The 11,620-nt window shown below is 47.7% G+C and overlaps 1 protein-coding gene across 1 annotated transcript; it reads left to right on the forward strand.

Moving 5' to 3' along the window:
* Positions 1–2,427: 2,427 nt before the first annotated feature.
* On the forward strand, positions 2,428–11,122 carry BAG2 (BAG cochaperone 2). The gene is made up of 3 exons (XM_069804563.1): positions 2,428–2,790; positions 9,124–9,233; positions 10,257–11,122. Exons 1-3 carry the CDS (start codon positions 2,624–2,626, stop codon positions 10,655–10,657), a joined length of 678 nt encoding a protein of 225 aa, XP_069660664.1. The 5' UTR covers positions 2,428–2,623; the 3' UTR covers positions 10,658–11,122.
* Positions 11,123–11,620: the final 498 nt, after the last annotated feature.

The raw sequence follows: 11,620 nt of genomic DNA on the forward strand, positions 1-11,620 counted from the left end.
AAGAGACAGCCAGCGGCTTCACTGCTGAGGTGGGAATGCAGAGACCATGAGATACACGCCCTCTTCTCATGTTCTTCTCGCTGGTGCCTGTAGCCGGAGCAGGGCTGTGCAGTCTATCACATGAAGACAGCTGTGGAGAAGATGAGGAGAGGGGGACACAGGCATGGCAGCACCATCAGTCCTGACCTGGCCATTGCTGTTCTTCACCACAGACTGCAAGGAGGAGGATGAGATCTGCACTTTCTTTCAGATGTGGGGGCCCTTCCTCCTCCCGTTGTCTTGTGGCCCTGAAGGACCCAATTCCTGCCTTTTGCGTCTGCAGACTTCCAATTCAGCTGCAAGTCATTTCACTTCCTCCAGAGACAGACTCCTATCTTTCCAGCCCAGCCATCTATTATTTTGGAAAAGTGGTGATAACTGCCCCTTTACGTACCTCAGCAAGAAACAGAGGGAGGGGACAGCGGGCAGTCTACCCCTCTAGAGAGCAGGAAAAGCAGTTTTCATGGTCCCTCCGAATTTCTAAATGGGAAAATATCCTGGGTTGCACAGGCAGTGATGTCGAGGCTTATCCCAGAAGACCATTTTTGCTTTTAAACCTGCGTTTTGGTTCCATGGTTTGTGCTAGTCTCACTTCTAAGGTGAAATGCTATTTTGCTGTTAAAGTGGGTAAGTCATACGTGATACCTTTGGACACAACTAAAGCTGTCCTGTGCCTGTGTTTTATTGCAGCTTCTACCTGCATGGAATTAAACCCCTGTGCCAGGAAAAAAAATGTTCATAGCTGTTCAGCTATTTTGATTTCTGCTTTTTAAATCCAATCTAATTGATACTTAATAAATTGGCATGGGAAGAGTAGAAGGATCCTAGGGAAAAAAATGGTTGCAAACTGTGTGTCATGACTACAAATGTTTTCTGTTTGGGGTGGGAAGCGGTTTTTAATTATCTTCCACAAAGACTAGAGAGATGGGTGGAACGATTGTTCAAATGAAGTTATTTCCATGAGCTCACAGGCAATGAGCCTTACTTATCCAACTACCTAAAACAAAGCAAACTTAAGCAATTAATTTAACGAGAGCGCCTGGGACATGTTTTCATTCTGAATGGATGAGCCTGAGAAAACAGCTATTTTGAATCGCAGCGGGATAAGCATACAAAACAGTATCCCTGTGCAACAACATCCCTCTTAGCTGAGTGCCAAAAATTGGTCTGTGAGAGCTGTGGGGTATTTGCCCAAACCTGGTCTTTTGGGATTAGCAAATTCCTTTTTAAATACTCACCACAGTGGTAAGTAAAGCCTATGTGTGACTTGAATTGCTGGAACCAATGGTCCCAGCAGGAACCTGAAGTACAAGAGATTCTGTGCAAGTTGTTTACTAAGTTGGTACGGTGGGCACTTGCGAGAGAGAAGGTAGCGTTTTGTACAGTCAAGTTAAATACGATCTCGGAACAAATCATTAGTGATGTAGATCTGCTACCTTGGCTACCATGAAATAGATGTATTTTTTTCTTTCTGGCACAGAAGGGGAACATTAAACACTTTTCTTACTGGAAAACCTTTTCATATCACCTTGGACAACACTGGCTGGTGGAATGGCTTCTTTTCTGCAGGTAGTCAGGTGGCTCTTACAGTTGGCACCAGAAAGGTGTGCTATCAGTGGCAGTATCTCAAGTATCTTGTTTTTTGGAATGCTGTTCAGGTTCTGCTTACAGTAAGGGCTGTCTCTGGTTTACTTTTCTCCAACTTTTCTCTCCTCTCAAATGGGCTTCTGGATTTTTAAAGCATTTCTTGTTTTCCCCCTCCCATTTCTTGTATTTTCAGAAGTTTCAGCTTCGTAGCTCACTTTTTGAATAGCTTTTGATAGGGTTAGCGGGGGTTTTCTCGTTTCCTGTAATGAAAGAGCAAACCAATGAACCAACCCTACAGAACAGTTCTGGAAAGCAGATCCTCGTACTGACAGCTACCCTCTCGGACGAAGTTAATACCGATCCTGAAAACCTCACGATTCCTCCCTTCGCTTCTCGTTCACGCTGCTTCCGGCCAGTCCGGGTTTCGCTGCTTCGGTCGCGACGGGGAGTGGGGGCAGCCGGGGGCTCCCTGGGCCGCGGAGAGCCCTCGGGGAGGAGGAGAGCCCTGCGCGGTGGCCGGGCGCCGCTGTCAGGCTCCCGCGTGGGACAGGACGGAGGGTGACGCGGGGGTGTCGGTAACAGGAGGGAACGCTTGTCGCCCCGCGGCTTCGGTCCCCGCGGGCGACCCACCCGTACCGCCGGCTCGCTGAGGAACTCGGCCTGCCGCGATCGGCGCTTCCGCTGCCAGAGAAGCGCTGCGCGTCCCGCCGGCGGGGCTGCCCCGCGCAGCCGCCCCACACCCGCCGGGGGCAGGGGGGCGGCCCGCCCCGGCGAGGCGAGGCTTGGCGAGGCGGCCCGCCGCCCTGCGTGAGGCGGCGCCCGCGGGGCCGCGGCCCGGCGCGGAGGCGGGGTGGCCGCGGGGGCAGGCGGCGGGGCGGGCTCCTTCTTTGGCCATGAGCGAGGTGCCGGCATTCGGCCGCCGCCGCCGCCGCCGCCTGCGGGACGCAGGGAGGGAGCGGCCGCAGCGAGGATCCGCCGCCGGCAGCGGGCGGGTGCTATGGCCCAGGCCAAGATCAGCGCCAAGGCCAGCGAGGGGGCGCAACAGCAGCAGCAGCAGCAGCAGCAGCAGTCCGGCGGGCAGCTCCGAGGCCGCTTCTACCGCTCCACCTCCATGGCGGACCGCTCCAGCCGCCTGCTCGAGAACCTGGACCAGCTGGAGCTCAGGTGGGGGCCCCGGAGGGCGGCGGCAGCGCGCACCGCTGCGGCCGGGGAGGGGAGGGCGGGGAGGGGGCCGCGGCCGGGCGCTGCGGGGCCCGGGAAGCCGCCTGCCCCCCCCCCGCCCCCCAGCCCATGGCCCCTGGCAGCGGCCCGGCGGCGGGCGCGGGGCCTTGCCCCGGGCGGAGGGGAGGGGAAGGGCGCGGGGGCGAGGCTTCCTGAGGTGAGCGAGGGCAAAAGGATCCCCCTTCACCGCGGGCGGGGAGCGAGCTTGAAAATGGCAGCTGCTGCTCTAAGGTGAAGCAGCCTGGCCTGGAAGTACACGAAGATAGGAGGACGTGTGCGAAGGTATGAAAACAGGCGTTTTTCGGAGAAGGTGCAAAAGGCTTTCCGGGTTTGTGACCCTTTGCGGTGTGGGGAGTCCTCAGCACACGGGGGCTGGCGGGGCGGCAGCGACACGACGGGTTGCAGGCCCCGCAGTGGATCATGTCCGTCGTCCCACTCCGTAGCCTGACAGCCCCCATCCCGCATCTGTCGGGCAGGTGTTTTATGAGAGGACGCAGGGAAGGCGAGGATAAAACGTGGTGTCATTCGGGCTCTCGGAGCAGGCTTTTAAGCTGCAGGGCTGCACGTCGCCATGCGAGGCTTCGTGTCCCCCAAACCTCCCTTCGTGCCCCCCAAACCTCCCTTCGTGCTTACTGGTTCAGCTGTGGATGTTCTTGTTGCCCGTGTTTACGTCCACCTTCTCTCTGAAGTGTAGTAAATCACGTAAGTGTAATGCGAATAGCATTGCGTTCTGCAGCTTAGGTGTGTTTTTCCAAAGTAATTGCAAATACGATGTATATTTCATCATTGCGCCAAGACGTGTCCTGTCTCCTCCTGCTACTTGACTTTCCCCGAATAATCCCATTTGATTTTTTTTCTCAGTTCGGCTGCATGAGAGACAATTCCTTGCCTTTAATCATCTTCCTCATCCTCTCAGCTCTGCCTAATTACACAGTGTTCTTTCTGAGGTGGATGGATGCGCAGGGTGCCATGGGTGTACCACTGATTCACCTCCTGCCTGGACTGTTTCAACAGGCCCTTTCCTTCATTACAGCTGCATATTGATCAGCGGCTTTCACAGAACCACCCAGCAGGTTTCTAGGACTTTCCTGTAATTAAAAGAGCTGTATGGGATACAGGAGTTGCATTTTCCCCTTTCTGCCTGCATTACTTTGCATTATTCAGGAGTGGACTTTATGTGCTACTATATTAGCCTTTCACTTAGCTTGATTAAATCTCCTTGAAGTCCTTTGCAGACTTCTCTGAATTTGACTAAACAAAATCACTGTCTGCAAACAGGTCTCGCTGCTCACCTCCAGGTCTAGCATGTGAATATATAATCACAAAATGAGCATCAGAGTATGCAAAAAGGTGTTCTAAATTTGCTGAGCAACTCTGAAACAAAGCAGACAGTTTGGTTAACCAGAAATTAAGCCCCAAATTAAACTTCCCAGGTTGCTGTGGGTCTTTCAAACAGGCATAGTTCTAAATGCGGAACAGTTACAAAAAAAGAGTCAAACTACTTCAATTAAAGTCACTGAAGTCTTATTTTTTTTCCATATACAACTAAACAGCATGCCTCATTTCAAAGTTATTTGAGTGACAGGAGAGGAAGAGCTTCCACACTTCTTCCTTCTGCAGCCAGTTTAGTTTAGCTATAGACCCTTGAGATGTTGCTTGTAAATATAATAAGTGAAAATTTGTCAAAGTGAACTACACCCTTTAATTAAACTCCTCGACAATCCTCCGTTCTCAAGTTGCTTAAGGTTGCCCGAACCCCATGGCAACTCTCATCCCATCGGAAATGCTCTGGTTTGAACAGCTTTCCCTCTTCTCCCTTCCCTTCCATCGCGAGAGCTGCTTTTCCGACAGGAACGGCGTATTTTTGTACTTCCCTGCTAGGTGTTTGTGGAGGGGCTTTCTTCTGTAGGGAAAGTGAATGGGAAAGGGGGAGTAATTTGGCTGCCAGGGAGTGAGCCCCCCGGCAGGGGTGGCAAGGGGGGCGGGTGGCACGTTTGTCCCTTGTAAGGGCTTGGGCCTTTGTGTTGCCCTGGCTGCCGGTGACTGCCAAGACATCTCAGGAGCAGCTGGAAGCGGGACCAGAGTCTCTGTTTATGAGTCACTGTGTTCTGGTGGTTGTGTTAAGTGCACATGCAGTCCTAGGTCTAATGGTACATGAGATATGTCAGACTCTTGGGCGTTGTGGGTTTTTTTGTAATCTTAATTTTTTGTACTTTTTTTTTCCTGTTCTCCTTCAGAACAACCATATTACCCCACCATTCATTTCTGTGTTCATTGGACTGCTCACCTGAGAATGGAAACTCAGTTTAAGCAGCTGAGGATGCTGGGGTGACCCCCCCTGCTCTGTCTCTGTCCAGTGTGCTCAGCTCTCTTCCAGGAAAAAAGCTGCACTGTCTTCAGACATTTCTGATTTCCTTTGAAAACTTATCTGCACTTCCAGCGCGCAAGCTTTAATAGGGAGCTATTTAAGTCAGTCAGTAGTTTAAAGAAGGACAGAGTTTTTGCAGCTGTCGTAAGAAAGTGGGTATCCAGTTTCTCATCTGGAAACAAAAGCACAGGCTGGTCCACCTGTTCCTCAGGGGAATGCTCTGCTCATGTAGATGGTATGTAGGAAAGAAAGGCACTGCATGGCTAATCGCTCTCGGACTGGGGAAAATCAGAAGTAAGGAATGTTTTTTAAGTCTTAGGTAATGGATGGAATATTTAGTTGCTGTTCAAAGCGACAAATACACTCCAAGTACAAATACGATTGGATGTTTTCATCTGGTAGAAAAAGACTGTACTGCTGTATTGAGATAATTGACAGCTGGGCATAAATATGAATATTTTCTGCTCTCTTTTATTTGCCTTCTGTTCTTTGGTTCGTTGGTTTTTTGAGACTTGGACTGTGTTTCCACCCCTTTTCCACAGCAGTCACCTCTGCTAGAGGTTTATCTCTTCCGATCTTTTTTTTTGTCCCCCACCCCAACAAAGTAAAGATTTACGCAAACCTATGAAGTTAAAGCACATTTTGGGAAAGAAGCTACGAGAGCTGACCGCGAGGTGTGGACCTGATGGCTCTAGCAGCGAGTAAGGAGGGACAGGGATGCAGTCCCTGCCGGGGCCGGGGTCTCTCCAGGGCTGTGGCCTGGGGGCCGGGAGCAGCCAGCGGCACCCACCCCAGCGTGGGGGCAGGCGGCTGGGGGCCTCGGTATAAGCTGGGGCGGCCAAATAGGGCTAGGTGGTGGGAGGTGTCTCGCCTGGATGAAGCCCCCCAGCATCTTCTCTGGAGCACTTACCTGTTTTCCTGAGGCCGGTGTGAGTGGTTTCCTTGGTTTTTGTTCTTTTCCCCCTAGAGACCTGTTCTGAAATGATCCTATACTGTTGTTTTGACTGCCGTGAAGTCCAGGTCCCTAGCAGCAACAGCTGGCCGTTGCCCCTGCTCCCTTGTCTGGCCTTTCTTGGGCCGTTTCCCCCATCTTCTGTTCGAGGGTCTCACTCCCACCACCTGTCTGGCTGGCTGCTCAGATGCTGCCTTTGCTGCCAATGTGCTGTGTTACCACACCGTGCCTCCACCCTGCCTTCAAGAGGTCTCCGAAACGCGAGTAGTTTGGTTTTTAGGCTTATTTAGTCCCATCACACTGCTAATAATTGGTCAAGATGGAAGTTTTCAGAAGGGATAGTAGAGGGGTGGGGGAGCCCTGGAAGTGCTGCTTTCCTGTCCCTTTGCCTGGGTGGCAGGAGCTGCTGTGCCTCCTTCCCCTGCCGTTATGTGGTGCCAGGGTAGGCGATCATTTTGACTGCTGTTTATGGAAGCAAATACACTAAAATTAAAATCCCGGTGGATTTTAGTTGTGTGGCACTCTCTATTGCAGTCGAAAAAGTGGTTGAAATAATTCCCAAGAAGCAATTATTGCAAATAAAATAGTTCTCAAGATTTGGTTATATGACTTTCTGTAAAATAATGTCAATTGAGGCTCTTAATTGGTAAATTATGGGGGGGCTTGTGCAGTATACAATCATTAATTCTCATCATTTGGCTTTTAGGTCCTACCTCGCACGCCAGTAGCTGGCTTTTGGAAGCAGTGATGTTTTAGGCACTCTCTTTAGAATCACACCAATTCAGGATGCATCTCTGCAATGCAGTTTTTCTACATTCTTCATAGGACCCAGCAAAGCCTGTGGAAATCACGGATTGATCCATCTGCTGAAGGCAGACCTTTAGTTTTTAAGTCAATACAATGATATAACAAATCCAATTTAAAAACACTATTAAAATTGAAATTCTCTACTTCCAAATTTTAATTTTAAGCTTTCCAGTGACCACAATGCATTTTTTAAATTGTGGAAATACTAGTTTTTTAAAAAGGCACGGTGAGGCATTTATGAAAATATTGCTAGACTTCCTAAATTATAAAGTGCAGACATCTGAAGTATGAAATGACTCCACCTACCTCATTGCTCTTACTAACCTGTCCAAAATAATAATTAAAAGTATTTGCTCTCGGCAAGAATTTGCATTGCATTAACTTTTCCCACTCCTCCTCAGAACGAACATTAAAGGCAAGGCTCAAAGCTTGTGTTTTCACTGACTAGATTAGGCTAAATATTTTGTAAAACAGAACCATTTTGTGAGCAGGCTGCATGTGAAGCAATATATCCTCAAATGCTCCCGTTCTGCCTTCTTTCACCCTCCTTTCTCTTCCTGCCGTTTTTTCGAAGTTACCTGCCCTCAGCCAGCCTTTGAGGAGGGAGCGGGAGCTCCCTGCCTATGTCAAGAGATAAGCCCTTGTCTGCAGAAGCAGCAGTGAGCCACCACCGTCTCAAGGCTGTGTCCAGTAATGTTGAAGAGCACAGAGCATCCAAGAGACTTAACAGTGTTTTGGTTTGTTTCCCCTTTTCTGCCCAGGTTTAAGAAACATTTCAGGATAGATGGATTCCCATGCTGCTTACAGCAGCTAGACCTCCTGAGCTGCACATTGAAAGCATCTGAAACCGTCAGCCAGGTTCATGTGATAAACTGCTTTTCTGTGGGGTCTGGGAATGCAGAGTTGATGTTTTTTGACGCAACTCTTGCAGTCGGTTGCAACTTGGCAAGTCCTCTGTGAGCCCCTATCCTCAATCCTCCAGGGCAAAGCCAAGGGAGGGGGATGTTTCCCTCTTGTCCCTGGTCTCCAAAGTAGGCAGTTCCCAAATGTGCTTTTCCATATTACTTGGCTGAATGCAAAAGCCCCCTCCTTAAAACCATGGCGGGGAATAGAATGTGAATTAAGGAACTGGACTCATATTTCTAGGATGGCATTTTCACATTGCCCATAGCCAGACGGGTCTGTACCTTATGCCATGAGGAGGAGGGCAGACTATGACTATGGGCACACAACCCTGCAGCTTACCGAGACTGAATAGTTATCAGGCAGAGCAGTTTCCGATGGGCTTTCCCCTTATCCTCGCCACATCACATATGAGTTTCAGCATAGTCAACAGGACTGGAGTAGGCATCCTGTGTCAGGAGGAACCGAGTTCCATGCTTCCCTGCAAGCCCAGAAACAGGAGCTGCTCCCACAGGAGATTCTGCCCTGTGTGAATCATGGCGAGCATTGCTCTGTGGAAAACACCAGTGACTGGGGGCAGGTGGTCCAGCATCTTCTCCCAGCGACCAAGGCATGCCACTTGGCAGGGATGCCCTTGTCATGTTAATAAGTGTGAGCTTTGTCCCTCTCATCCATTTTTCTCCCTCGTAAAAGGGCTCGTTCAGCTATAAGGTGGCATTTGAGTTTTCTGGAGCATTTGTTGCTTTGCAGGTGGGTTGCAGTGGTTCTGTGCTGCTGGCCTCAGGGGCCAGGCCCCCTCGCTGCCTCCATCCCTGCAGCTGCAACCTTCAGCCCCAAGTTCCCTGATGGGAACTCGATCTGTTTCTCTTCTAGTTAAGGAGCTGATAATTGCTAGTTAGCTACAGGGCTTCCACTACAGAGCTGTAGTACCGTCAGGCTCTGGATATTCAGACTAACCGCGGAGTAGGATAGAACAGCACTGTTAGTATAAGTCTGATGAAATTACTGTTGTTTGGGGTTTTTTTCTTCCCCCATGTGTTTGTTTTTTAAAATTATATTGAGTCTTGAAAAGCGAAGTTAAGATACGGGAGAAGGTCATGAAATCAGACTCTGGCTCATGGATAATTAAGAACTGACTGTACTTCTTAAGCTGAAGTTTAAAAAAAAACCAACCAGTTCTTGGCAGCTATATAGGTGAACAGCTATTTTATTTTTTAAACATTTTGTTTGGTTTAACCATGTTCAGGGTAGAGGCTTTCCGTGACGCAGCGTCTGCTATGGAACAGGAGAAAGAAATCCTGCTAGAAATGATCCACAATATACAGAACAGCCAGGATATGAGGCACATCAGTGAAGGTGAGAAGCTGCTTTGCCATACCCCCCCAAACTCACCCAAAGTCAAAACAGCCTGCGCCTTAGGGAGCAGCTCTGTTTGATTGCTTCCTGCTGGTAAAGGTACAGGCATTGGAGGCAGCTAAGGTTATTGAAGGGCCATCCGTTACCCTGGGATCCCCTTTTTCTTGACCGTGTAAACTCACATTACTGTTCAGCTGGATGGTCTACCATGAATGTCACTGCTGGGTAAATGAAAGCCCATACCCAGTTCACTGATTTATTTTCAAAATCAGGGTTAATGTAGCTCAGCTGAGGGAGAGATGATGATGAATAAATATAGTTGAAAAACCAGCATTTTAATGGCTTTGACTACTGGACAGGCACGAATGCTACAAAGTGTACAGCCTACAAGAACCTGATCATTAAGGTTGTTGCTGTGGTTGTGTGACATATGGCTTTAAATATATTCCCTAAATCTGTATGTTTTATATTAGGTGCTTTACATTGCTGGTTTATTGGCTCTTCAAGAGTCTACATGTCAAGTATGTTGTGTCCATATTTTAGGAAAGAAGTTTTCAGAAAACAGAAAACCATTTTTTTCATGGGTCCTAATTGCGTCTGGTAGTCAGAAATCAGTTTTTATGGCCTTCTGGGGTACTGTCTAAATCCCTTCCTCACAGTGCCACAGAAGGTCCTTAATATGCCAGTTCTGTTAATGAATAATGTTTCCTGATAATACTGTATGCTTTGCTTTAAGGTGACACAGCAAGCATTGTGTCAGCAGCAGAAGAGCATTGCTTAGTTTGAGCAGAGCTTAATGCCTCATTTCAAATCAGAAGCCACTAGCTTCTGTGAAATAACTAGGACTTGGGCAAATGCAAAAAACTCATTTCTGGCCCCTGGAAATCTTGTTGATTGTCTGTTGCTTAAAAAAAAACAACCTTGTTTATTGCAAAGCTGTAGCACTTTGATTGTCTCTATGATGTGATTTGCACAGGAAAGTATTTGCCTGTAATCTAGAATACTTTATTGTTTTCGATTTAGGTGAGAGAGAAGAACTTAATTTGACTGCTAATCGTCTGATGGGCCGCACCCTCACTGTGGAGGTTTCTGTAGAAACCATCCGAAATGCCCAGCAGCAGGAATCCCTGCTGCATGCCACAAAGATGATTGATGAAATCGTCAATAAACTTCTAGATGATCTGGAAGATGCAAAAATCCGCTTAATGTCACTTTACGGTGCGTGCACATCTGACGTGCCAGCAGGACCCATCGATCAGAAATTTCAGTCTGTTGTAATTGGATGTGCCATTGAGGATCAGAAGAAAATCAAAAGGCGGCTAGAGACTCTGCTCAGAAACTTAGAAAATTCTGAAAAGTCGATCACGTTGTTGGAGCATCAGAAGACATCTGTTCGACAATCTTGCAACAGCAAACAGGATTAAACTATGCTCCTGGCTACTTCTGGCGCATCGCAGGATGAGCAAATCTCCATAAAAACCACACAGAAGCTAAGAAAAAAATTCTCTGTACAAGCACACACGTATATACGCATGCACACGCACCAAAGTACCTTTGATTGCGCGGTGTGAGCATTTAATGGGTTTTGGTAGCATTGGCATTTTCTTTTGGCAATAAAGGATGCTATCAGTTCTCCTGTAGAGTCGATACCGCTCTATTGCAAATTGTAATTGTGCTTCTGCTGAACTGTCAGAAACCATCAAAATCTAGCCTTTCCTCCATTCTCCTGTTGTTTTTTTTTTAAACTAAAGTTGTTTTGTCATATTGTGAGATATCAGCTTTTCTCTGCTGTATACATAGTGTATGAACCAGACTTTTGGGGACAAAAGACAAATCATGGCAATAAATCAAAGACATTAATAAACTGTATATGGTATTTTCATAAACAACACACTGTCCTACTCATTACCATTTATAATTTGAATGATTTGGCACTAATTGTAAGTAGATCACAATACTTTCCAGAGACAGCGAGCTACCTCCAGTTTGTAACTGAGGACATGAAAAGCAACACATCCACCCAAAGGTCACAACTAAGCAGCTATGAGGTTGCCGTCACTGCATTTTATTCACAGAAATGGCACTTCAGGTGCTTTCAGAACAAAGTTTCAGCTTTGAGACTGTTAAAAGTTCCTGAGAATTTTGGTGAGCTTAACACAGTAATTCCACTTCAGAAAGAACTGGTTTATTTTTGTATGTTTTAGATCCTTGTGAACTTTAACAAACAGTAAATCTTCTGGCTATTTAACAGCATTAAACCCCTTGACAATAATATACGGCATAAGTTGTTCTCAGAAATCATGCTGTGAAATAGTTAAAAGTTGAACATGGCTTATTAATGCTTAGAATATTCCTTTAATCGTTGATTTTTTTAAGGCCATTATAAG

This window comes from Haliaeetus albicilla, chromosome 17, assembly GCF_947461875.1.
Source record: "Haliaeetus albicilla chromosome 17, bHalAlb1.1, whole genome shotgun sequence".
Lineage (NCBI taxonomy): Eukaryota > Metazoa > Chordata > Aves > Accipitriformes > Accipitridae > Haliaeetus > Haliaeetus albicilla.